The 25,183-nt window shown below is 50.5% G+C and overlaps 1 protein-coding gene across 3 annotated transcripts in view; it reads left to right on the forward strand.

Annotated features, from left to right (window-relative positions):
• The window catches only part of POU2F3 (POU class 2 homeobox 3), an 81,414-nt gene continuing 56,483 nt past the window's right edge, over positions 253–25,183 (forward strand). The window contains exons 1-2 of one of the 3 annotated variants that reach the window (XM_021062978.1): positions 253–370; positions 6,789–6,857. In XM_021062978.1, coding sequence (XP_020918637.1) covers positions 343–370; positions 6,789–6,857 — 97 coding nt within the window. In that variant the 5' untranslated portion in view covers positions 253–342. Of the gene's footprint in view, positions 371–5,889; positions 6,191–6,788; positions 6,858–19,551; positions 19,612–25,183 lie in introns of those variants that run through there. The other 2 variants (XM_021062979.1, XM_021062980.1) reach the window with 2 other exon arrangements.

Below are 25,183 nucleotides of genomic sequence, written 5' to 3' on the forward strand. Positions count from 1 at the left end.
CTGCCCCCTCCCCGGGGCCTCTGGCTCCCCGAATGCAAATCACTGCTTTGCCTGGGCCCGGGGCCAGGCGCGGGGGCCCTGCCAGGGGGCGTGGCCCGCGGCCCCCGCCCCGCCGCGCCGCGTGCTCACCTGGGGAGTGTGGCAATCCCGGCCGCGCCGAGTGCTGCCCGGGCGGGAGCGGCGGAGCGCGCGACGGCGGCGGCGACGGCTCCGGCAGCGGCTCCCGCGGCGGCGGCGGCGGCCGGGGGCGGGAGGAAGGAGACCCTGGCTTCCCCGGGGGCCCGGCTGGGGCAGACGCGAGGGGCCTGGGGGGGCGCTGGCTTTGGCCCCGCCTGGGGCAGGATGGTGAATCTGGAACCCATGCACCCAGGTGAGGGGCGGAGGGCGCGAGCTCTGACAGGTGTCCCCGAGTGAGGGAAGGGGCCGCGGAGCGGGGCGCCGCTCTCGGGGGTCTTCTTCCCCAGCGGCCAGGAGAGGGCAGTGTGGATAGCGGGTCAGGCAGGGGCGGGCGCGCGCAGGGAAAGTCTTGGGGGGAACCTCGGAGAAGAATGAAGGTGGGGGGGCCACTGGGTGCGGGTGGGAGGACTTCTGAAGCCTCGCGTCTGGAGAGTCCTGGCATCTGGAGAGTCGCAGCTGTGTGGGACCTGGGCGTCCTGAGCGGCTGCAGTCTAGGCAAAGTTGTCCTGTTCACCGATTGTAGAAGGGTGGCTCACTCGCTCAGCCAGGGGCGTGGACCTGGGAGTGCAGAAGTGAGGGAATACGTGTATCCACATGCTGCGTGTTTGGCGTCCCGGGATTTATGTGAAGTGGAGGCCAAGTGGACATTTGTAAGGTCTAGGGGTGCCCAGGAGAAGTGAGTGGAGCCGGGCAATTACAGAGGCACACCTGGGACAGGTGCCCCAGCACACATGTATTGATTAGGGCCTATGGAAGTGTGTGTCCGTGTGTGTCAGTGCTGAGTCTGCCTGCACCCACGTGTGTTGGGAGAGGAGGTGGAGCAGACCCTACTTGAGGAGGTATACCTGCGCCCCTGCTCTGAGGGTCTGGGTGGTACTATAGGCTGGCGCATGGGGGGTCTGGAAGTTCGTGTGCAGGAGGACTCTGGGGGACCCCGCCGGAGCTCTGTGGGACCTGGCAGGAGGAGCAGTCGGTGACAGGCCTTCGGATCAGCGCTTCCGTCTCTGTGTCTGAGAGGAGGTGGTGAGCAATGCATCCTCTGTGTTCCCTGCCCCATGGATTCAGATACCAAGCCCTCCTCTCCTCAAGGCTGGGAACCCAGAGGATGGAAATGCTTTTCGGGGAGTCAGTTTCTCCTTGCAAATGGTCTGTGGGCATGGGGTTACCCAATTCCCCTTCACCGAGCCCTCCTTCCGCAGCCAGTCGAGGACAGGAGCTACTAATCCTGGAGGTTGGGCTCAGTGTCAGGAGGGCCTTGTGGAAGTCTGTGGGCCTGAGCAGAGACAGAATCAAGGTGGAAAAAGCTGAGCCAGATTTGGCCATTTCAGACCAGCAACTTGTCTCTCCAAGGGGGTGGCATCCAATGAATGACCTTTATTAAGGACCTCTGGGCTGTGGATGGGAATTTTGTTACCTGCTCTCCTTTCTGAAGGAAGAGGGAAGGAGGCAATTCTCGTGACCCACCTCAAGGAGCAGAGCAGGCTGGAGGCTTTGGCCCTTCCTGGAGCTGCTAATCCCAAAATCAAGCAGCAGCGGGTGCAGCGGGGGAGACCCAGGGGCCCCAGTTCCCCAGACACAGTCCCGGTGGGGCTGAGTGAAAGCGGGCTGACAGTGAGGTGTTGGCTCTGAGTGGATCCCCAGGTGCCAGGACACGCCAGGAGGGGCTCAGTGAGGCAGAAGGAACCATCCAACTGGGCATCATCCAATGTTTGGGGAAAGTCTGTTTCCAGACCCTGTGGCACCAACGTGGAGCTGGACACAGCTGCGGGCAGATCCCGGACTCTCCTTCCTTCACTTCCCACCAAGAAGGCCTAGGTGTGCGTGGGAGCAACACTCCAGAAAGGCGCCCCCCAGCGGGAAGTTCTTTAGAACCAAGATCAGAGACTTCCTGGGGGTTTCCCACCTCGTTGTCTACTGAAGGCTCCTGCTCTGGGAGAAGTGGGAGGAGGGGAAAGCGGGTATCCAGCAGGGAGGCCACCTTGGGGCTAAGAGGATCTAGCTGAGAGCAGGGGCAAGAGAGGTTGAGATTGAGGTCAGATGGCCAAGTCCCCGGTGTCTGGCCTTGGAGGAAGCTCCGGGCTGACGCTTTTCAGAAGCCCAGGCATGTCTCTCAGCCTTGTCCCCTGCCAGAGGCAAGAATGGAGAGATTGAGCTAAACCCAAGGTGCCGTGATTCCTCAGGTGGGGTCTCCATCTACCTTGGGTGGGTCACCTGAGTCATCTTTACATTCGTTGCTGCCGCTCCCCAACCCACTTCTTTAGTCTGTCTCCCCTCAGGGCTGCCCGACCTCCCTGTGAGGTTTCTTGGCCCCACCGCAGTGTCTGGTTCCCCTTCAGCGGCACCTCAAAGGGACGGTTCAGTCTGGGACTTTCTGTGGAGCTTCTGTGGCTGGGTCTCCTTTTGACGTCTCCCTTTGCTGGGTCTTCTCAATGGGCTTTTTAGTCTGGGGCCCTCTTGGTGGGGTCTTCCATTGAGGGCCCCACTGTGGGGTCTGTGAAGGAGGGTCCGTCTATGGAATGTCTCCTTGTGGGTCCCTCTCTAGAGTCTCTCAGTCCAGGATCGTCGTTGTGGAAACTTGGTCTCTTTTAAGCCCTAGTTTTCCCCTCCCGGTGAACCCGTGTCCAGCAAATTCTTTATAAATCACACTTCCCCTGTGAATTCCCAGTCCAGCGCCCTTGGGGATTCCTCCACCACTGATTCGCTGGAACAGTTTGGGGGGGTCGGAGGGCAGGAGCGCACAAAGTAGGGCGCAGGCTTGCTCCAGGTTCCCCGCTCAGGCAGCTCCGCGAGCATGGCGAGCACAGCAGCCCCTGAGTCAGCCCATCTTTTCGCTCTGATAACCTGGGTGCCAGCCGTGATTTAGGTCAGTCCGGGACCTCAGCATGTTGTATTTTGTAGAGCTCCTCTCACACGGGAGCACAAACCCCTGAGCAGGTCTGGGGTCCCCAGTCACGGGGCACTCTGGCCAGGGAGGGGCTCCTCCCTCCCAGGTCCAAAGCAGGCAGAAGGGTAGACAAGAGGCAGACAGAAAGCTCAGGAGGGAGAGAAGGGATGGAGGGAAACCAGTGGGAAGCCAGCCAAGGAGGGACCCCTGGTTAGTCCCAGGGCATCTCTTTTTCTACCATTTTCCTCACTGTCTCCCACCAGGGTTGGGATTGAAGGATGCTAGTTACAGCTCAGGAACACTGGTGGGTTGGAAGGTCTCATTGTGAGAGGAAGCACGTTTCTCTTCAAGAAGTGGCAAGAGGCACCTTCTCCCCAGGAGAGCTGGAGTCACAGCTAGCTCAGAAGTAGGACTGGCGGACCCTTGAATTCCCTCTGCTAGAAGTGCCCCCCAGCAGTGGGTGTGGAGGGAGAAATCAGGAGGGCGCTCCAGTCCCTGTCGAAGGGAAGAAGCTGGAAGTGAAAGAGAAAGCAGGGGGCCCTCGGCTTTCCCACCACAGCCTGGGCCTGGGAGGGCCAGGATGTGTGGTCACTCCGCCTGCAGCCCTGGGGGGAGTGCCGCCCCTTGGACTCTGCTCCTGCAGGCTCACACACACATCCTGGTTCACAGATGTGTAAGGAGAGGCTGCTTCTGGGTTGTGCCAAGGCACCGGGCAGGCAAGGCTGGCAGTGGCCAACATCTTGCCCCAGCTTCAGAGCCTGATGGCGCTGGTGAGGCAGATGAGGGGCTGCGTCTGGAATCCAGGTTCTTGCACAGAGCAGCAGAGCCTCCTCAGGGAAGGGAGTGATGGCAAGAAGCCTACTCAGTCGCTGGTGGAGATAAGAACAGCAGAGAAGCCTAGCCCCATCCCACACCTCTCTCACTCACCCTTGGCAAGTGCTGTCCGACGGGGCGAAGGGTTATGGTGTCTAGAGGAGTCTCGATGTTGGCCCAGTTTTAGGCCGAGACCTAAGAGCTCGTCCCACCCATGAGCCTCAGCCTCTTACCCAACAGAAACGGGTTCTCAGTATCTTAGCATCCTGTGGGACTTAAAAGAGTTTTTACAGACCATCTCAGCCTGCCCCACCATTCAGACTTCAATCCCCATCCAATTCCAAAGTGTCACAATGGTGCTCCCATAAAGGGCACATCAAATGAATACAGGGTCCTGGCAGAGGGTAGAACCTTAACTCCTTCAAAGGTTATTTTTAGACATGCTTAGGACCCCCTTTATGCTAATTTAAAGGATCAGAGAGACGGCTTTGGGGTAGATGAAAAGGTAGCATAGGAAAGGGCGTTGGAGGAGAGTTTGAGTGACAGGCATAGAATTACCGTTTAGCTAAAAAACGTCCTGACCCTTCTTAAACGTCCAAAGTTTGAAATAAGTTCATTCAGAATACCTGGTCACCCTCCGAGCCTTACTGCCTCTTAAACTCTTTCTGTCCCCATGAGCGTTTTCCCAACGAAGTCAGAATTTGGAGAAGGCAAATGGCTTCCCAGTACGATAGAGCTGAGCTGAGACAGAAACCCAAAGCTTTTTATAGAGTGGGAGGAGGGGACTAAGTATCTGTTTAGTTAATTCATTTATCACGTGCTTCCTTTGTGCCAGGAACGCTGCCAGGCAGTTTTCATTTGATCCTCATGATATCTCCAGGAAGTATCATTATTTCCATTTTTTAACTGAGAAAACGGAGGTTCACATTTCGGGCAGGGTCCTCCTGCTAATTAAGATGGCACTGGGATTAAATCCAGGTTTGTCTGCTGTCAAAACCCATGTTCTAAATTCCAGGTGCTACTGAAGCAGGTTTGAAAACCCACGGAGAGTGAGAACTCGCCACCCCCACCCCCACCCCTTCTGGGCAGTCTCTGACTTTTTCTCAGCACTGTTGAAGAATCCCTATGGGGAAGTGTGACCGAGCTGATCTGTGATCGGCAATGCCCAGCTCCAGGGTGGGACTTCATGGGTGGGGAGAAGCAAAGGCCCTTTCCCCACTGGAGCGGAAAGTGAGCAGTGACGGAAGCCCTTTACACATTTGTCCAGGTGGCCCACACCAGTTATTCTGCATATTCATGCATGACAGACTGTACAGAAAGTTTCAAACTGCAGCAGGAAGGACTTCAATTAGGCTCAAGAAATGCCTTCTTAAATGTAGTGCACTGGGAGGGGGGGTGGGTGTGGTTGCAGGGTTTCCCCTAGAGGTCTGTAACCACACCAGACAGTGTGGATGTCTGGGGAGGGTTCTACAGCCCCCCAAGTACGTACCTAGGAGTCATCACTTTGGCTGGTCTCAAAAATATTCCTCAAGCTACAGTGGCTCCCAAGGTTGCTTACTCCCTCTCCTGCTGCTGGGGTGTTCTAAGAGCCAAAGAACCTGGGGGCTCCCTGGCTCCGTCTTGCTTGGCATGGCAATTACCCCCATGCATTGCAGTCACTACACCCCCAGGAGCCACAACTTAAATCTCTGCCAGAGCCACACACATCATTGCCCACCCCAAAATAAATAAGAAATAAAAGTAGGTTTCTTCCCGCTTTTCCTGGGGCGGAGGTCCACCCTTCTCCTTCATCCTGATCATCTCCAGACCTCCGGAGTCCGGACTGCCAACTGCCTGATTACCTGATGCAAATTCAGACGGCCTGCTTACCCAGGATTGGCTGGGGAGCTGGGTATGCAAATGAGCTCACCAAGTCTTTATCTGGTTTGAAAGAGTTAAAGTGCTGCCCCAGAAAAGGGGGGAGAGTGGTAAGGGGGGGGGGTCAACACAATTTGAATAAAATATTCTTCTGTCTTTAACGGCTTCGGTATTTGGGTGGTTTAATAAGGAGAGGAGCGGAGAGAGTGAGTTAGTTCAAAGTTGCCTCTTTTCTTCTCTCTGCTGACCCTGGAGGAGACTTAGGGGCCTCTTAGGTGGTGGCAGCTGTCTGTTGTGGGTAAATGTTTAATTTATTGAAATGAAGCAGGGCAGAGAGGCCGGATCAACAGCACTTGGGGGCTGAGACAGGGGACCTTGTGTAGGTCCTCTCTTTCTGCGGGGCCCTGACCCGCCTGCCATCCCTTTCTCACTGAGAACGCTGAAGGAGTAGGAGAAAAGGTAAGGGTTCCACCAGGAGGGCAGCACAGGAGCTAGGGTTTGAACCCCAGACAGTGGGCGACCTCTGAGAGTCAGACAGAGAACAGAGGCAGGATTGGGGAAGAAAGATGAGAAGAGCAAGCCTTGGTTCAAGGGTACTCTTACCTCTCAGGGAAGAGTTATTATACGGGAAGGATGGGAGGGGGATATTTCTTATGCTACTTTAAAAAATAACGTACACACAGTCCCCAAATCCCAAAGGAACTGAGGATGGAGGATGGGAAGCTTTCTCTCCCATCCCCCACTCTCCTCTGTACCCCTCCCCTTGTTACATTTTTACCAACTGAGCCTGGTGATAGAAGGAAGTGGCAATGAATGATGCAAAGGGGAGAGACCCTGCAGTAGCACTGGAGAAAGGGGGGAGGAGGCAAGCCTGGGAGGAGGGATATGCGCCCAAGCTTATGAATATTCTAATGGTTGGATGTTCAGGAATCAGGAATTTGAAAGTCTGATGGTTGTTGTAATTACACATTCATGTTCGCTGTTTAGTTAAGGCCACATATGTCATAGCAAGAACAATTGTGACCTGTTATTAAAATCAGTTGTGTTTTCCCTGCAGATATCAAGATGAGTGGGGATGTAGCAGATTCCACAGATTCTCGAGGTGCTCTCAGCCAGGTGGAGACAGGTAAGGTTCTTCTCTGCTGGGGAATGAAACAGAAAAGCAAGGGTGGGAGAGAGTTGTTGGAATTTGTCGAGTAATGTGCTGTCTTTTCTGGTGTGGTCTTTCAGCCCATTGGACCCAAAGTCTTGGTCTTTGGAAATGAAGGAATTCCCTAGAGACAGGGATATTACCCTGGAGCCTTGAGCAGTAGATGTTGGTCTGCAGGGGAACAAAGCTTCTGGAACTAAGCCAGGAAAGGGTCAGATCCTCAGAAACAAACAAGTTAGGGAGGAGAGTCACTTCTTGATACGCCATTCCAACACCCCTAGAAGCAGCAAGCTGTGTTTCCAGCTGCTACTGACTCGTAGAAGGCAGAACTTGCCTTTTTGTTTGTTTGGTTTTTGTTTTGTTTTGTTTCTTTCTTTTTATGGCTGCAACTGCAGCATATGGAAGTTCCCAGGCCAGGGGTTGAATTGGAACTGAAGCTGCAGCCTACACCACAGCCACAGCCACACCAGATCTGAGCTGTATCTTCAACCTCTGGCACAGCTCACAGCAATGCTGGATCATTAACCCACTGCGTGAAGCCAGGGATCGAACCTGCATCCTCACAGAGACCTTAACCCACTGATCCACGACGGGAACTCCCAGAACTTGTCTTTAGTAGATGGGGACTAAGGCCTTTTAACCCCAGATTTCTCAATAGTCCTACTCAAGGAGGCCCGTGTACAACTGTTCCTCTTTCAAATTACATGCATGTGGGTGGCAAATAGACCCGGAAAAGAAGGCTTGGTGCCTGCAGATGCATTTGCTTTGTGAATAAGAGAAAGAGGACAGGGAAGAATTGAGAAGAAAGTATCATAGCTCTCTGCTTTTAACTCCGTCGTCCAAGCCTTGCTTTGAAAGATCCATATAATTAAAAAGAACTTAAAGAAAGATGAGTATAAATTGTAACACCTCCAAATAACTTTAATAGCATCCCAACAAGACCTCAATTAGTCTTTCATCTGGATCATTAGAGGCATAGAAATTAGAAGTGGAAGAGAGTTGATGTTCCCCAGAGCTAAAATCTTTTCCCAGGTCTTCAGGTGCAGTCTAGTCCCATTCTTGAAGCTAAAAGATTTGGGACTGGGGACAAGATAGCTAGGGGTCTTGTGGATGCATTTACCGTAAACTTCTCTGCCCCCCAGTTTAGTAGTGAAACAGTGTTTGCACAGGTAGAGCTTCGGGTTTGATACTTTACTCTGTGCCTGGGGACAGTTGGGCCAGGAGAGGGTGGGCCAATGGCAGCCATTTGTCAATGGATTTCTTAGCGGAGTATGTTTTACTAAAGGTCTGTGGAGTGGGGCATCTGTTCTCCCCAGTTGTAAAGAAAATTCCTTTTAATCTCTAGAACTTGAACAAGGCTTTCAAATCAGTTCCCCTGAAGAGTAATAGGCACATCTCTGCTCTGACATGCTTCCCTAAAGAAAAACTAGAGTCCAGAAGCCATGATTCAGGAGAAGTTGGGGTGCCCTTTTCAGGTAACAGGATGGCTGGACCCAACTCTGTTCACCTCGGTCTGGTCTATTGCCCCAGCCATGTGGGAACACAGCTAAGAGTGTCCATGTGGGAGGAAGACCACACTGAGAGGCCGGCTCTGATGCTCTGCTATTAGTTATGCAGTAAGGTGGGAGTGAGAAGGAACTACCTGAAACCCTGAAAAGTGAGCCAGGAGAGGGAGGGCATTCAGATCCTGGCTGGGGATTAGGAAGGTTAAGGTGTTAACAGCCAATCTCAGCAGGTTCTGGTCTCCTGTCTGGGATGGTGGGAGCCACGTAGAGACGCAGTTGAAGGGGAAAGAATCTGGACATAAACTGGGGCTTTCAGAATACGACTGTCATCCCTGTTATTGCCAATTTAACTGTGACCTTAGATCAGGCACTTGGCTTCCTTAGGAGGTAGGATAGATGACTCTCTGAAAGAGTATGGATTTAGAATCAAACAGACCTAGGATAAAAGTCACAGCTCTGCTGCTTACTGGTCATATAATCTGATGAGTTAATTTAGCCTCATCTCTTCTAAAGAGGACAATTAATATTCATCATAGAGTCACAGAGAGAGGGTTGAGAGTTCAAGCCCTTAGCACAGTGCTTGGCACATGACAGCCATGGCCATCGTTACCCCTAATGGCATCATTAAGAGTCTGTGATTCTGTCATAAACACATGAGCCTTGCTTCTATCTGTTTTGGGGCTACAGGCAGCTGAGGTGCCCTTCTCCCCTTCACTCAGGCCAAGGGGCTCAGCCATAGAGGTTGATTTTGCTCCTTCCACCATTCAGGGAAGGATTCTGGGTGGGTTCTCCTGGACTGCAAGGACATCCTTTAGTCCATGCTGTCTGGAACACCCCACCCCCAGATCCTTCCCTTCTGGGGGTTAAGCGTGGTAGCTGGTCAGATCCATATTTACGTGATCATCAATTTGCTGCATGTTTTTAAGGGCAAGGAAAAGAGGGAGCTAATTAAAGTAACCAAACTTCCTGGAAAGTCGTTCTGACTCATTTTTTACAGAGGAAAGCTTATGATGAGTCACAGTGGTTTCCAACTTGGTTTAATGGCTTCCTTTGGATTTTTAAAAGGCAGATTCCCCTTACCAGCAGTGCATGAATTAAGGGCTGGTTTGTCTCTAGGTTTTAAGGGAACTATAAACAAAGGTGACCTAGAAAGCCCCAGCTCCCTGAGAGCACCCTCTGTCTTGTGTGAAATCCCCAAGGGGCACAAGGTGGGAGCTGAGAAAGGGAAGTGAATTTTCCCATCCTCGCTGGCCAGGACTGCGAAGGAGAGCATTTTCTGGTCCAGACACAGACCAGGTTGGGAGAGACCTGGCAGGGCAGCAACTTCTCCCCTTTCCTCCTGCCTGTGAGGAAGCCGAGGCATGGAGGGACAGAGGACAGAGGGTCTTTGTGACAGCACTAGGGACCAGAAAAGGCTTCCAATCTTCTGTCCAGTGCTATTTCCACACTCCCCACCAGACTGGAGCCGAGCTGCCTCTAGATTTCTGATCTACCAGCTTTTCTAGCCTCTCCTTTATCTCACGATGTTTTTATTTTCCTTCATTCTTGAGGCTGATAACAATTTTCTTTTCTGTTCCGAATTCAGTGGTTGAGAAAAATAGAGCTTTATCCACACTTCAAAAGCCCCCAGGTCTGTAACTGACCATCCCCCAAGCACCCACACAGCTATAACCCTGTGACTTTTGACCATGCTGGTCACAGTGCAGCCTCCAACACAGAGGAGGACAAATCCAGTGGGCTTTGGAGGAGGGAGAGAAAGCCTCCTTCCCATCCCCAAGCACACGTGGCCAACTTTACACGCATCACCTTACTTCTTACCATCCCTGTTTTTATCAATGAGAAAATTGCGGCTCAGAATGAGAAGCTAACTAGCCCAGGATCACACAGCTTCGAATTAGGAATCAAACTCAGGCGGGACTCTAGGCTATCAACTCCCTGCAGGTTATTGGGCAAGTGTTTCCCACCCGGATGTTTCTTTTCCTCCCTGTTATGAAGGATTGGGGGCTGGATAATCTCTGGGGGCTAAATTTTTAAAGATGTCTACGCGATTCTGCTTTTTAAAATTCTCTCCCGTCAATCCCCACACTCTGCATTTGTGTGTAGACTGCCTCAGCATGGAGCTCTCCCTGTCCACCCCATCGCCCCTGAGGCCCCCATGCCACCTCCTTCCACTGTCCCTCTCGGAGGTGCGCACTCTCCTCTCATGCCCTCAGCTACCCTGCTGTGTTCAGGCTCCACCCTCCCCGCTGCCCTCACTCGCTCGTAGTCCTGTAACCAATGTCTGCAGAGCACGCTCGCCTCAGATCCTGGTTCAGAAAGATGAAGAAAACGTCCCTGGGTTCAAGGAGCTTTTCCTCCAGGAATTCAGCTTGGAGTAGATGACAGACCCACTTGTGTCTGGCAGAGCAGGTTCAAACATTTAATGCGTTTGACCTTTACAACAATTCTGTGAGGGTGGCTGGCACCATCCCACTTGGCAGGTGAGGACATTGAGGCTCGTTAGCTAATTTCCCCAAGATGGTGTACCGAGCGAATGACAGAATTAAACCCGGGTTTTTCCAGTAACTTTTTACCCAGGGATAGTGGTGGAAAGACTGGGGACCAGGGGCAGAGGACATGAGAGTGGTGGCATCAGGGAGCTGCCAAAATTCTGGAGGGTGGCTCCAGCCAAAGGGACTAGAGGGCAGCCACGCCCCTGCTGGGGTGTCGGTCTCATCCAAGAGGGAGAAGCCTTGTCTGGGGCCAAAACGTGCTTGTTTGGGGAAGAAGGAAAGAGCTGGCGTCCCCTCACTGTGTTCCAGTGAATTTGGAGGGTGGGGACCTGACCTCAGAGAGCACTTTCCCTGCCTCTTATTCTGAACCAGCCTCTCCAACACACCAGCCCCAGCTCCCCTCACTCTGTAGGCTCGGTTGTCATTTGGCTGAGGGGCTGGGAGCAGGGCGGGGGTGGGGGTTGCAGGCCCAGACGACAGTGCAGCAAATGCTTGGCACCTTGTCCTGCTCAGAACTCTGGGACAGGAAGACTCAGTGAGGGGAACCCAGGGGAGGAAAACGGGGGCTAGACGTGAAGGGGGCAGGACCAGACTCTGTAGGTCGTGCCTTCCTGCTGCCCCCTTCTTCTCCGCCCTCAATTCCCTGTCTGTGAGGCGAAATGGCTTACAGGGTTGCGCCCTCCAGAAGGACCATCCCCAGGAGTCAGCTGGAGGACCTACTGCAGAAAGTCTCCTTACTTAACTCTGGTACCTTTTGGCACAGTTTTCAGAAGGAATGGACATGATTATATAGGGCAGCCCAGAAAGGATAGTGATTCTCCTAGGGACCCACAGAAAGAATGAGTAGCTGACCCAAGATGAGAAACACCCCCTCTCGAAAGGTTCATTCCTGGGGCCTCACCAACTCCATCCTACCGAGTCCCCAAGAGAACAAGTTGAGGACGAAGAAACCACATCTCATTGGGACCAACAAGGTGAGATTCCAGGCAGAAACAGGTAGAAGACTCTAGAGATGTGTGTGACTTTTTTTTTTTTTTTTTTTTTTTAAACCCAAATACTCTTCTTTCAGTGACAGAGAGGGCAGAAGTCTAAGGAGTACCTGGGGTGAAGTGAGACTTGGGGAAAGGTGCAGAAGAGTCTCCTATTGACAGCTCTTTCTAAGTGAGACACGTGGGTGGGCAGGCACACACACACACACCCTTTTATGGTTAAATGACAGTGAGTGTGAAAGCACTTTGCAAAGTGTATGCCACCACACAAATACAACCCACCATTAGGTTAATAATTATCAGAAACATTCAGGAGATAAGACGGAGCTCTGTCACTGCGCAAGGCGGGACAAGTCTACTTGTGCCCTGGACTTGAGTGTCCTTGTCCTACTAAGGGGAGAAGAGGGCTGCAGGAGTGCAGTGAAGGATAAGGGCTGGTGGTCTCTAGATTCAAGCCTGGGGACTCTGGTCCTGTGCCTCAGTCTGCACATGCTCTGTCGCTTTCCTCTCTGGAGGAGAAAAAGGAAGCCACACCCCCTCCAGATTTTGGAGAGGGGGCAGATATGAGTCCCTGGGGACATAGGGATTCTGAGAGGAATCTTGCCCAGGCCTCTCTCTTCCTTTGGAGACATTTCAAAACCATCCCTGAAAAACAAGAGAATCTATTGTCCTTAGAGATATTTTCCCCTCATTTATCCTCCATCCTTAAGACGTAACCCCCACATTTCTCCTGGTCACTGCCTCAGTGCCTGGAAGTCCCTTCTTATCTCTTGCCTACAACCCTCATGCTGCAGCATCAGCCCGTTCGTTGCCTCTTGTTCAGGCCTTCTCAAATCAAGAGTGGCTTCCATCTCACCGCATTGCCAGTTTCTGTGTCAGGGAGATGAGGAGGTATTCATTCACCATTCAGGCTTCATGTTGTGACTCTGTGTGCCAGACATGTCTGGAAAGCAGCCTGTGGCATCAGGAATCACCTAGCTGCCTCTGACACTCAGAGAACCTTAGCAAATAAAACAGTTATAATAGCAGCTCACACCTGGGCCATGCCTCACAGCTCACAGACACTGTCTCATCTGTGTAGTCCCAAACTCAGCCCCACAGGACAGGCCCATGGGGTTCAGTTGATGGGTAACTGGGACAGTCGGGCCTGCCACCGGTCCCTCTTTCTTTTCGAGGTGTCTTCAGGGAAGTGCCCCCTCCCCCCATACAGCTGCCATCTCTGCAGCCCCTAGAAGAACCTGGATCTCCTTTTCTCTCCAGCCTAAGAGGGAACAAAGCAAGGGGGCCATGTGTGGGGAGCATCTGTGGCTTTCTTTTATCATCGGAGTCCCGCTTGGTTTCATCCATGGTCATTCTGAGGTCCCTGCTTCACAAACAACGTGGGCTGCAGGACCAGTCATTTTATTTTTGTTTTGCCATAGACCAGGCTGTGGTCCCACTGGTGGGTACACAGCTCATAACCCTGCCACCGCACATACACACACACATGCAATAAGGTCCAAACTCATCTACACCGTGTCCACAGGGAGCACCCACTAATCACATACTTGGGTTGCTGCGAACATTTCTAAATTCTTATTCCCTATGTTTGGACGCATCTGGTCTTAGACCTTCATGGACAGCCAGACCAGCCTGGCTGTTAGACCCCACTTGGAGGTGCCCTGCCTTAGAGGATAGGAAGGTGTACAAGAATGTCCCTCTCCTTTGGCTTCCCATGGGCAGTGGATACATCTTATGACCTTCCTAGCACCCCTCCTACTCCCACTCTGCGTGTCCTGGGGGGTGATGACGGGGAGATCCAGCAGGAAGCCCGGTCCCAAGTCATCCTGCACTGGCAGGGGTGGAATAACACCTTTCCTCCTCCCGTGTCTCCCCTCCCCCAACAGGCTGGGTGACTGGGCCCCAGCAGGGTCCAGTGACTAGGGCTACTGCAGCTTCCCGGCCTTGACCTTCACTGAGACACCCAAGTTGCAGCCCCCCTCCCTCACAAGCTGTGGGTAGATGCTTTGGTCTCTTGCGTCCACCCTCTTCCTAAGAAACAATTAGGGCAATGAACACCTGGTGCGGAAAAGTGCTGAACAAGTGGAAAAAGAATTTGAAGAGCAATGAGCAGCCTAATGAGGACGTCTTAGGGCTTGAAGAGCAGCTCAAATCCAGGCAACTGGATGCCGTTGCACGCGGTCCATCCCGTTCCCAAGCACACAGATACGCACACAACTCACACTCACACGCAGATACACACAACTCACACAATCCCCACCTCAGGGCAGGGTGGGCAAGGGGTTGGGTGGGGGCACCCACTGGCAGCCTTTCTGTCTGGTCAAGGCTCTGTGGAAGGCCAGCTGGGGTAGTAGGGGGGGCAGTGTTGTGAAGCTGCAGAGGGATGGGGGAGATGAAAGTTGGAGCCCTGGCCAGCATTTGCTAGTGGGTCCCCGGGGAAAGCGAGGGGCTCCTCTGTCCTTAGGAAGAGTTGCTGAGGGGAGAGGCAGGCCTAGCTCTGCTCGCATCCTCTCACTCCTCACCGCCCATGGCCAAGGGGAAGAGGGTCAGATGTGGTCCTTTAAAGGGAAACAGCATGAGGCCGTCCCACCTGCGGCTGCACTGGGTCCCCCTCACTGGAGCCTGAGGGTCTGGTAGGGCAGGCTGGGTAGGCTCAGAGCATGAGCAGAGCCCTCAAAGGAGGCTTGAACTTCATTTCTAGGGACTTCAGCCACTAACAGTTCAGAGTCCCTCCTGTCTCTTCCATGGGCTAGGCTCTCTGGGGGAGCTCTGGAGTAATAAGAGGGCCCTGGGAGACTCCAAGAGGGTAGGCCTTTGTGCCGAGCCGGGAGCAGGGGCACAGAGTTGCAGCCTTCTTTCAAAAAGCACCAGTGCTATTGACTCAAAAATAATAGGTGTTAATTTGCATGGCATTTTCCATATGGGTTCTATGCCCTGCTTTCCATCCCCTACCACTGGCACCGCCAAAGCCCCCTAAGTCTCTCCTCTCCTGTCACCCCCTTTAGGGGCATCCCAGTGCCCTCCAGACTCTAGAACTTCCTCACCACCATCTAGCCCATCCTTGGATTAAGCTAACCCGGGGGGGGGGGGGCAAGTGGGGGGTCGGGGGAGAAGACAGCAGATGGCCCTGCTTGGGTGTGTCTGGCCAGATTTGCAGGAGAAAAGCAGGCAGATGGCCTGGCAGGTCTGGGCCACGCTGGGCACCACACTGAGGGGTGCCCCAACTGTCTCCTGTGGCTGTAGGGAGGCCCCCAGCAGGGGGTCTTCCCACCCCACCTACTCTGCTGGGAAGAGGAACATAAAATCTAAGCCAGAGAGCCCAGGGAGGTGCCCAGAGGAAAGGAAACCCAGTGGTTGCTATGACGATGGGGTCCTGGCGCCTGATTTGCATAGGGCAATGATTTCCATACTGCTGGGTGAATTTCCATATCCCTGCCTCAAAGCCTGTTGGGGCAGGGAGGGGGAGAGGGGAGAGGTCATTTGAAATTCAAATGAGGATGATTAAGGTTTTCTTGAGGAGGAAAGCACGGGACAAAAGGGGTTAAGCTGGCTGGGAAAGGTCTGCTCTGGGCAGCAAGATAGCAAAGGGAGGGGGCGCTGAGCTGGATCACTCCCACCCTGTCTCTGTCCCCACAGGCCCCTGGAGACCTGGGCAGGGTGTTAGTAGCTTCTGCTTCCTGGGAGATCCCTCTGGGTCTCCATCCCCTCCTGGTGCCAGACTCAGTCTACCCCCAGGGTCCTGAGGATGCTTGGGTTCTTAAGGACCACTGAGGGATTCTGGCCCAGGCTCAGGCCTCCCTCCTTCTGCCGACAAGGGACCCATGTCAGTTTTTCTATTAGTGAAACTGAAGAAACAGTCTGTACCTTCTCCTTTGGCTGAGGAGGTGTGAGGAGAGATGGATTCTGGACTCATCTCTACCACCAACCTGTGCCAAGTCACTTCCCGTCTCTGGCCTGGGTTCATGCTTTGGATGGAGGGTCTGAACTTGAGAGTCTCAAAGATCACATCCAGCTCTAAGATGCTGAGATCTGTGAGCACCAGCTGTTATTTGTACGATGCGGGTTGCTGCACCCCCAGTTCCTTTCCTGTGTTAGGAAGGGCACTCCTGGCCCCAGCTTACTAAGATGCAGTCCTTAAGGGCATAGACTTTGGAGCCAGAGCCTGTGTTTGAATCCCAGCTCCTCTACTTACTAGTTATATGTCCTTAGGCTGGTGACTTAACTCTCTGCGTACTTTCCTAGACTGTAAAACGGGGTGATAATAGAGATAGGTCCCATAGGGTTGCCATGCGGATGGAACAAGTGAACATTTGCAAAGCACTAAAAACAGTGCCTGCCATAGGGTAATGTTATTTGCCAGTATTAGTATCAGAAGGACAAAATGTCCAGATGATGCGGACAGTGACCGAGGGGCCAGCCTAGAGATCTTCCAGACAGGAATATGGGCTGTCTCCTGAGTAGACCTGTGAATTCACTCACTTGTGGCCAATACAGGCATAACTACCTGAACTTGGGGGTGGGAGGCATGCTTTGGGGCCCTCAAACAAACTGACTCAAAGCAATCAAGGACCTGCAGGAAGGAGAGGAAGGAGCTGGTGGAAAGATCCCTCCTCTCAGGACCCAGTGCTTAGAGATGGGACAGATTTAAGAAGATGAGATGATATTCATATTTCTGGAAAACTCCCCCTCATGTGGCAACTCCATATGTGTTTTCATTTGGATAGTATATTGTGGTGTAGTCAGCCCTGGCTGGTGGACAGACATGGGCTTGAGTTCCTACTCAGCAATTTGCTAATCAGCAGCCTTGATTTACCTCTCAGAGCCCCCAGTTTCCTCATCTGTAAAATGGGTAGAATAAGTGCACCGACTCATAGGGTAGTTTTGAGGATTAAATGCTGTCCTGTGTATAAAATGTTTAATACAAAGCTTGGTGCGTGGTAAATGCTCAATAAATGTCAGCTATTAATTACTCCCTATTATTGAATCTGCTACCAAAAGTTTTGAAAATTCTCTGATCTAGTACCATTTCTCCTATTTTATGGGAAAAGAGACTGGAGTCAGAAAAGGGGAATGACTTTCCCAAGGCCACAGATGGGATTGAGATCCCTGTTTCTTTAAAAGCCCTCTCCGAACCCTGGGGAGCCTTCCTCTGTCCTTTGTTTTTGTTTAGTTCTTTTGTTGGACAAAGCCTCTCCTCTCCCCATCGTCCTTCCCTCAGAAGTGACCCCTCCAGCCCTAGGAACACAGGCCCCAGAAGGAGAGGAAGAGGTATTACGCAGGGTGAGGGAAAGGACCAGATGTCTGGAGGCAGAAGTGGGCTATGGCTCTGAGACATTAACAAGCCCACTATGAGCCTCAGTTTGCTCACTGGTGAAACAGAAGTTCTGGAATCCCAGCCCTGTAGACTTCACAGGCAGGTGAGGCTCAAATAAGGACTGGCTATGGAGGATCTCTGCACAGAAAGGAGCAAGCCCAGCACATGTCCCCCAAACCCATGCATGTTGGCAAGTGCCCTGGCCCTTCAGCCTGAGCCGTGAGATCCAACTTCCTTCCCCCCAGCTCGGGTGCAGGGACCTGGCCTCTGTTTTCTTATCTGTAAAACGAGTTGTGAGGCATGATTGAAATGAGAATGGTCTGCAGCAGCTCTGGGAAGTGTATGTTGTCCTACAAATGTGAGATAGCATCTCCCGGCTAAGTTTTCTTACTTTACATATGTCCCTCTGAGAAGCACAAAGGACACCTGTGTGCCCACGTGAGGAGTGAGGACCAGAGCTGACTGCCTAACCCTCTGGCAGTTCTTCCTGCTCTTCCATCCCATCCTTCTCACCCAACTTCACTCAGCCCTGGGAAGAGGGAGGGCAACAGAGTGCCTCTCTCTCTCTCTCTCCTTTTTTTTTTTTCTTTTTAGGATTGCACCTAAGGCATATGAAAGCTCCCAGGCCAGGGGTCAAGTCGGAGCTGCAGCTGCCAGCCACAGCCACAGCCACAGCCACAGCAATGCCAGATCCAAGCTGTGTCTGTGACCTACACTACAGCTCATGGCAACGCCAGATCCTTGACCCACCAAGTGGGGCCAGGAATCAAACCTGCAACCTCACCGATACCAGTTGGGTTCGTTACTGCTGAGTCACAGGGAGAACTCCTCTTTACCAACCTTAAGCCTCTCTGAACATTTCCCTCTCTCAAGGCTGGGTGAAGAGTAGAACAGAGGCTGGTCTGGAGGTGACCTTTAGGGAACCCCTGGACTGTGGTGGAGAGTCAAGTCCGGGGCTCTGAGCTCTCGGCTTTGTTCCTGCTTTGCCATGTATTTCCTGTGTGACCTTTAGCTCATCGCTTGTCCTCTCTGGGACTCAGTTTCCTGTATGTGGCAGGTGCAGCACCAGGAGGCTCTGTTGTCCCCTCCAGCATAAGAAAGTTCTGATAGAAAAATAGCAGCCTAGGTGTTTCACTGACCTGTATTTTTTAGGTGCACCAGAGCCCTGGGTTTCTTTAACACAGTTTTCCCTTTGAAGTTGGATTTTTATTGGCTTCCAGGGTCAGGGGATTATGAGTGGAGGCTTCAGTGGGGAATCTGGCCTTTTGGCTCGATTCTTTGCCTCAGGAGCCTGAGTCCCTGGCCTCTTTTCCTGAAACCTGACACATCGGCCCAGATGCTCCTTCAGCTTAGCCTCTGGCCACGCTGCTCACTTAGGACCTCAGGTGATGGCTGTGGCTTCAGTATGTGGCCAGCAGGAAGTGCAGCGGCAATGCAGGGGGGCCCAGAGAGTCACACTTACAGCTCAGACTAAGAAGAAATGGGGATCGTGTTTCCTAAAAAATTAGAAGACCTTGGTGCAGAACCATTCATTTATCAAAGAATGACATGACAAATTACAAAGAGAAGAGGGAGGACACTGGGCCTCCCTTTTAGCAAAGGTGGGCGGCACAGGACCTTCTGTCCACTGTGGCCCGGCCTCAAGCTCCTTACATTTGTGGGAACAGACTGGAGAGCAAGGCTCCGGGGTTCCGTCTCATGACGGTGCAGGGGGAGAGAGTCACTGGGACGCTCACACAGGCCACGCTGCAAGGAAGCCCTGAGGTCTGTCATGTTTACCCTGCCATTCGAGAGAGGAAGAAGCTTTAACTCATGGAAATCCCCAAATCCAAGCAGGTCAGAGGTGGAGAGACCCTGAGAGATCATCCGGCCTGGGGGTAACAAGTGAGTTTCTTCAAGCGAGCCGCTTCTGATCATCGGCAGTGGTTGCTCGGCGCTGTGTTTAGGAGAAGGAAGCCAGTGTGGCAGTCTATTAGTGATGTCTGCCCTGGGCATGACTCGCACACACGCACGTACGTACGCACGTACGTACGCACGCACACCGCGTCTTTGCATCTGCTAACCACAGCCAGAATGCTCAGCTAGTGGAGAACTGAAGTTCAGGTCCCCCAGCCCCTAGGGCTCTTCCCACCGCCTATCAAGGTCCTCCTGTGTCCTATTCTTCAGAGGGCTTCAGGGATTACCCTCAGGTTCTCCCTGGGCGTTTCTTTGCTCCTATGAAGAAGGTGGCAGGAATACAGACAGAATTTTTTGTTTTAATACGTAAGGGAAATTGAAAGCTATGGAGATTAAGCAACTTGCTCGAAGTCCAGCGTAAAACAGCCTTTAAAGTAACCTTCAAGCTCAGTTTACCGTGTGTTCTCTGTACAGAGCTCTGACCATTAGGCAGCAATGCCCAGTTCCTTGGAGGAATCTCAAGTAACAAGAAAGGTAGGCATGGTGTCTGTGGGGTCCTGGGGAAAACGGTTTTGACTGGTTTAAATGACCTTGCGGGGAAGTTTCTTGGTCGGCTCTGGTGGCTGGCTGCCCAGGAGTGCTTCCAAGGTCCTGGTCACTTTAATCGTTGCTATCCCAGGAAGTACCAGCACATTTCCAAGCAGTCATAAAGTGACAGTGGAAGTCCTACTGGGTTATCCCAGGAGCAGAGCTGGTGAGAAGAGAAGCGACCCAGAAATGGGAGAGGTGCAGCCTCATTGCAGAATGCTCTCTGAGTGTTTACCAGGCAGAAGTGAAAAATCCTGCTGGAACAGTTCTCCATTCTTGTGCTTCCACCTCCCTCACGCAGAGAATTGCTCCCCAGGCAAACTCACAGCCCAGTGCTGCCAAAGCATGCAAATCAGCAGGCCCGGAAGGCTATGGCTCAGAGGTGGGAAAGCAGAGGACTGGCGCCGGCTCCTCTGTCTACTGTCGGGCAGGGGTCCTTGCCAGGTGGCTTGGACCGCTGACCTGGTGCCCACCAGATGCCGAGGGAGGAGAGGCAGAGGTTGAAGTTACTTTTGACCCCTGGCACTTCCTGCATACTGATCCTTGGCCTTTCTTATCAGGACTCCATTGGGTATTATGGCCATCCTGGTCTGAGGAAATAATTTTTTATATTTCCATAATCCTGAGGCTCCCTGCCAATTCGAGGTGCCCTTTATCCTCTTTTGGTCACTTAATCCCATTTTTCTATAGACTGGGATGTTGTCTTCGTATATAATCCAAATCCCTCTAACTGCAGCCTCTTACTTTGCCAGGAGCTCTTTGGTATAAATGAACAGTTCCAGGTACCTTGTGGGATCAGGGAGATGCTGGAGTCAGGGGCCTCTAAGCTGGGGCTTGGATGGTGTCCTCAGACCCTGTCCAAGTTTACACAATGCTAACAGTGGAGTCATGCTAGAGTGGGAAGAACATACCACATTGGGGTTTTAGACATGAGTTTTTGTCTTCCCCTGAGCATTGTTCACAACACATGCCCATACTTTAAGAGCTCTGTCACTTTGTACATATCGCTTAACCTTGTTGAGACTCAGTTTCCTCACCTGTAAAGTGGAGTGAATAATAAGGCCTCACCTTCCCAAAGAACTTGCTCTGATGACCTCCTGAGGTCCCTCCTAGCCTGTGAGCCAAAGTCCCAAGATGTTTGCTCTCCTGCTTTTTTGCTGGAAGCTTCGTGGTCCAGAGATTCCAAGGAGGCCATGGGAACCAAAGGAGGCTTGGAGAGACCTTAGCTGGTGTCCTTTCCAGCGTGGCACAGATCTTACCTATTTTCCCCCCAAGACATTCAATTCAAGGATTCTGAAGCTTCCTTTCTGAGTCCTTTCTGCCCCATCTCTCTCCTCTGTGTTCTTATCTCTTTTTTTGTGGGCAGAACCAACAGGACAGAGGGAAATGGTAAGGAATGTTCTTTGGTCCTTCCTTGCCTCTCTCTGCGGATACTGCCGACAGTGATCAGCTTACAGGAGGAAAAAAAAAAAAAAAAGCCCTGGTACATTTCAATCAGCTACAGTGAATCCTAAGACTTTAGAGATGGAAGGAATTTTCAATCTCCTGAAATCACCTGAGGTCCTCTTCTTGATGTTATCAAATTGCTTCTCAATTCAAACACCATCTGAAATAGGCAACCTCTGCTTGATTATTCCTAGCGATGGGGAGCTCTGTTGATGTGAAATGGTAGGTTCCACTGCTAGACAATTTCACATTCTACAAAATTCTTCCTTATACTGAGACGAAGCCTGCTTCCTAGCAGCCTCCACCACTGGCCCTTGTTCAACTCTCTGGAGCTGCAGGCTTAGCCTGCTTCACATCCATGCCAGTATTTGGGGAGGAAGAAAAAGTCTGCTGATATTTACTCAAGCACTTACTATGCACCAGGAGCTATGCCAAAAACTTTCAAATGTTCCCTCATTGAATTGCTTTAAATTTTTTTATTTTTAAAAACTTCAGACATATGGAAAAGAAACAGTTTAATGAACAGCCATATAGGAGTTCCTGTCATGGCTCAGCACTTAACGAACCTGACTAGTATCCGTGAGGACGTGGGTTCCATCTGTGGCCTCGCTCAGTGGGTTAAGGATCTAGTGTTGCCGTGAGCTGTGGTGCAGTTCGCAGAAGCGCTCAGATCCTGAGTTGCTCTGGCTGTGGTGTAGGCTGGAAGCTACAGATCCAATTCAATACCTAGCCTGGGAACCTCCATATGCCGTGGATATGGCCCTAAAAATACAAAAAAAAAAAAAAAAAAAAGCTGTATACACATCACCTGGATTTAATAGTTGTTAACATCTTGCCATATTTGTTTCATCCATTTTTTTTTTCAGGAATATTTTGCTTTTTTGAAATTTCAAACACACAAAACAATGAGCCCCTATACACACACACACACACACCACACACACACACACACACACACACACTCTCATTGCCTACTCGCAACAACCATCAAATTTCTACCATTCCTGTCACTGGAATATTTCTTTGTAAATTATAGACAATATTAAATATGGCAATATGCATCTGTAAAACATAAAAGACATTTTCCTTCTTAACCACAATACTATTATCACACTTAACAAAATGAATCTCTCATTTAATTCTCGTGGCAATCCCAGGAAGAAGGTTCAATCTAAAGGCAAGTGTTCTCTAAGCTAAATGCCCTTTCCTCATTTGGTCCAGGACCCTTGCCATCTTGGTCCTCATGGTCTATAACCCAGTTCATCAGTGTCCCTTTTAAAGCATGGTGGCCTGAACCGGGCCAGATGCTCTCAGCAGAGATCTGTGATAATCTGCATGTCTGTTCACGCATAGGATGGCATTAGCTTTTTAAGCAGCCTCACCGCACATGTGCAGTACACTCAGTTCAGTAAAATTCTCCCTCTGTGTGTGTGTGTGTGTGTGTGTGTGTGTGTGTGTGTGTGTGTCTTTGTTTAGGGCCACATCCACAGGATATGGAGGTTCCCAGGCTAGGGATCGAATCAGAGCTACAGCTGCGGGCCTATGCCAGAGCCATAGCAACACAGAATCCGAGCCAAGTCTGCCACCTACATCACAATTCATAGCAACGCCAGATCCCTAACCCACTGAGTGAGGCCAGGGATCGAATCTGCAACTTCATGGTTCCTAGTTGGATTCATTTCCACTGCACCATGATGGGATCTTCCCTTTTTTGTTTTCTTTTTCACATGAAACACTCTAACACCAGTCTCCCCTCGTTTCCCCTCTCCATGAGAAACTGCTGTATGTTTATTTTCAAACAATGTCTGCCAATAAAGAGAAATGAGACTCTGTTTTTGTTTTTGTTTTGTTTTGGTTTGGTTTGAGTGTGGGCTTTTTGGGGGCCATGCTCGAGGCATGCAGAAGTTTCCAGTCCAGGGGTTGAACCCAAGCCACAGCAGTGACAGTGTCGAATCCTTAACCACTAGGCCACCAGGGAACTCCTTATTTTTCTTTTTGTTTTGGGGGCTGTGTTGTATTTCTTTAAGAGATTTAACCTCTTTGAAAATGTAAAATACAGAGTGGAGGTATTTTGATGGTCGAGTATCTTATATTACACACACTGAACTTTTCATCACCATATGTATCTGCTGTGATTTTTTTCTGTTGTTCTAGTTGGAAGTTGGTTATTGATACTGGTGAAAAAAATTATCAGGGTTCACACTGTAGCACATAGTTTTTTAAAAAGCTTTATTGAGGTGTTACTAATAAATAAAATTGTAAGATATTTACAATGTACATCACGTAATTTGATGTGTGTATACATGGTGAAAGGATTCCCACCATTGAGTTAATTAATGCATCTATCACCTCTATATTTATCTTTCAGTGTGTGGCAGGGAACATTCAAGTTTTCCTCTCATAGCAAATTTCAATTATACAATCCTATCAGCTATAGTCACCATGTTATACATTACATCCTCAGACCTGATTCTTCTAATAGCTGAACGTTTGTAAACTTGTACCAACTTCTCCCTACTTCCCCCACCCCACCAGCCTCTGGCAACCACTTTTCCACTCTGTTTCTATGAGTTTGACTTTTTATTTATTTATTTTTTTAAGACTCCACATATAAATGATTCCTTGCAGTATTTGTCTTTGTCTGGCTTATTTCACTTAGCATAATGCCCTCAAGGTCAATCCATGTTGTCCCAAATGGCAGGATTTCCTTCTTTCTCATGGATGAATATGATTCTACTGTATTTATATATCTGTAAATAGATTATCTATCCTATTTTCTTCTTTTTGTGCCCTTTTTTTGGCCATTCCTGCAGGATGCAGAAGTTCCCAGGCCAGGACTGAACCTACACTATAGCAATGTCAGCCACGGCCGTGACAAAGCTGAATCCTTAACTCACGCTGAGCCACTAGGGAACTCCTATCGTATTTTCTTTATCCACTCATCTGTCGATGCACTCTTAGGTTGTTTCTTTATCTTGGCTGCAGTGAATAATGCTGCAGTGAACAGGGGAGTGAAGCTATTTCTTTGATATCCTGTTTTCATTTCCTTTGGACATATACCTCCTGTAGGATTACCAGATCACACGTAGCAGATAGTCTTAAAGGCAGGGAATGCTTTTGTGCAATTTGACTACTTTAGTTGTCTACCCAGTCTGAAGTAGAAAGGGAGCTTTCTGGGTTAGAGTATTTGTCAAACAGAATTCTCTAATTTAAAAAAAAATTTTTTTACTTTTTTTTTGTGTGTAGTAAAAAAGCATGTAACATTTAAATATAAAATTTACCACCTTAAATCATTTCTAAGTTCATTCTCCTCTATCTTTTATGTGTACAGTTGACTTTTGTTTTTTAAATTAGAGAATTCTGTTTGACAAATACAGGACTTACGTTATTAATTTCTGTTACATTTTATCTTGTTGGCTTTAGCCTCCTATGAGAATCAAAACATTTTCTAATCTTGATTTCATCATCCAGTTGTCTGAATGATCTCGATGTCTGCTTTAAATCACTTCCAAATTTGATTGGTATCTATCCTGTTTGTTTGCTTAAACTGGTTGATTATAGTCTAATAATTGATCCTCTCTGTGTTGGAGTCTGGATGCAGTGGGTTTATTTGGAAAATTATATGGGTATACAAGTTGAGATATCCATGCTTCAGTCTGAATTCAGGGTCTCTGAGACTGTGTGACCACTGCAGGGTGCTTCCCTCTGAGGTTGAACTTCAGTGTCCTTTGAACTCTAAAAATAATGCTCCTGAGCCTCTGTGTGTCTGCCCTGTTTTGTTTTTTCGGCAAGTGGCCTTCATCTTCCAAAGAGGGAGCCAGAGCTTGGATAATAGAATGTGTTCAGGTTTCTGCAGGTGGTGGTGCCTGTGATTTCTTAGATCTGAAAAGGAGATTTATTTTTGTAGCAGTGTCTTAGTCATTTTGATCTGTTAAACACACAGTGATTCAGCTCCTACTATGCATTAAACACTGTTAGGCTCTCGTGGACAAAAATGAATAAGATGTAATTACCCTGGCCTCTAGGACCTCACACTTTCATGAAGGAAACAGACACAACACTGACTCTAAAA

The sequence above is a fragment of the Sus scrofa genome, chromosome 9 (genome assembly GCF_000003025.6).
Source record: "Sus scrofa isolate TJ Tabasco breed Duroc chromosome 9, Sscrofa11.1, whole genome shotgun sequence".
Taxonomy (NCBI): domain Eukaryota; kingdom Metazoa; phylum Chordata; class Mammalia; order Artiodactyla; family Suidae; genus Sus; species Sus scrofa.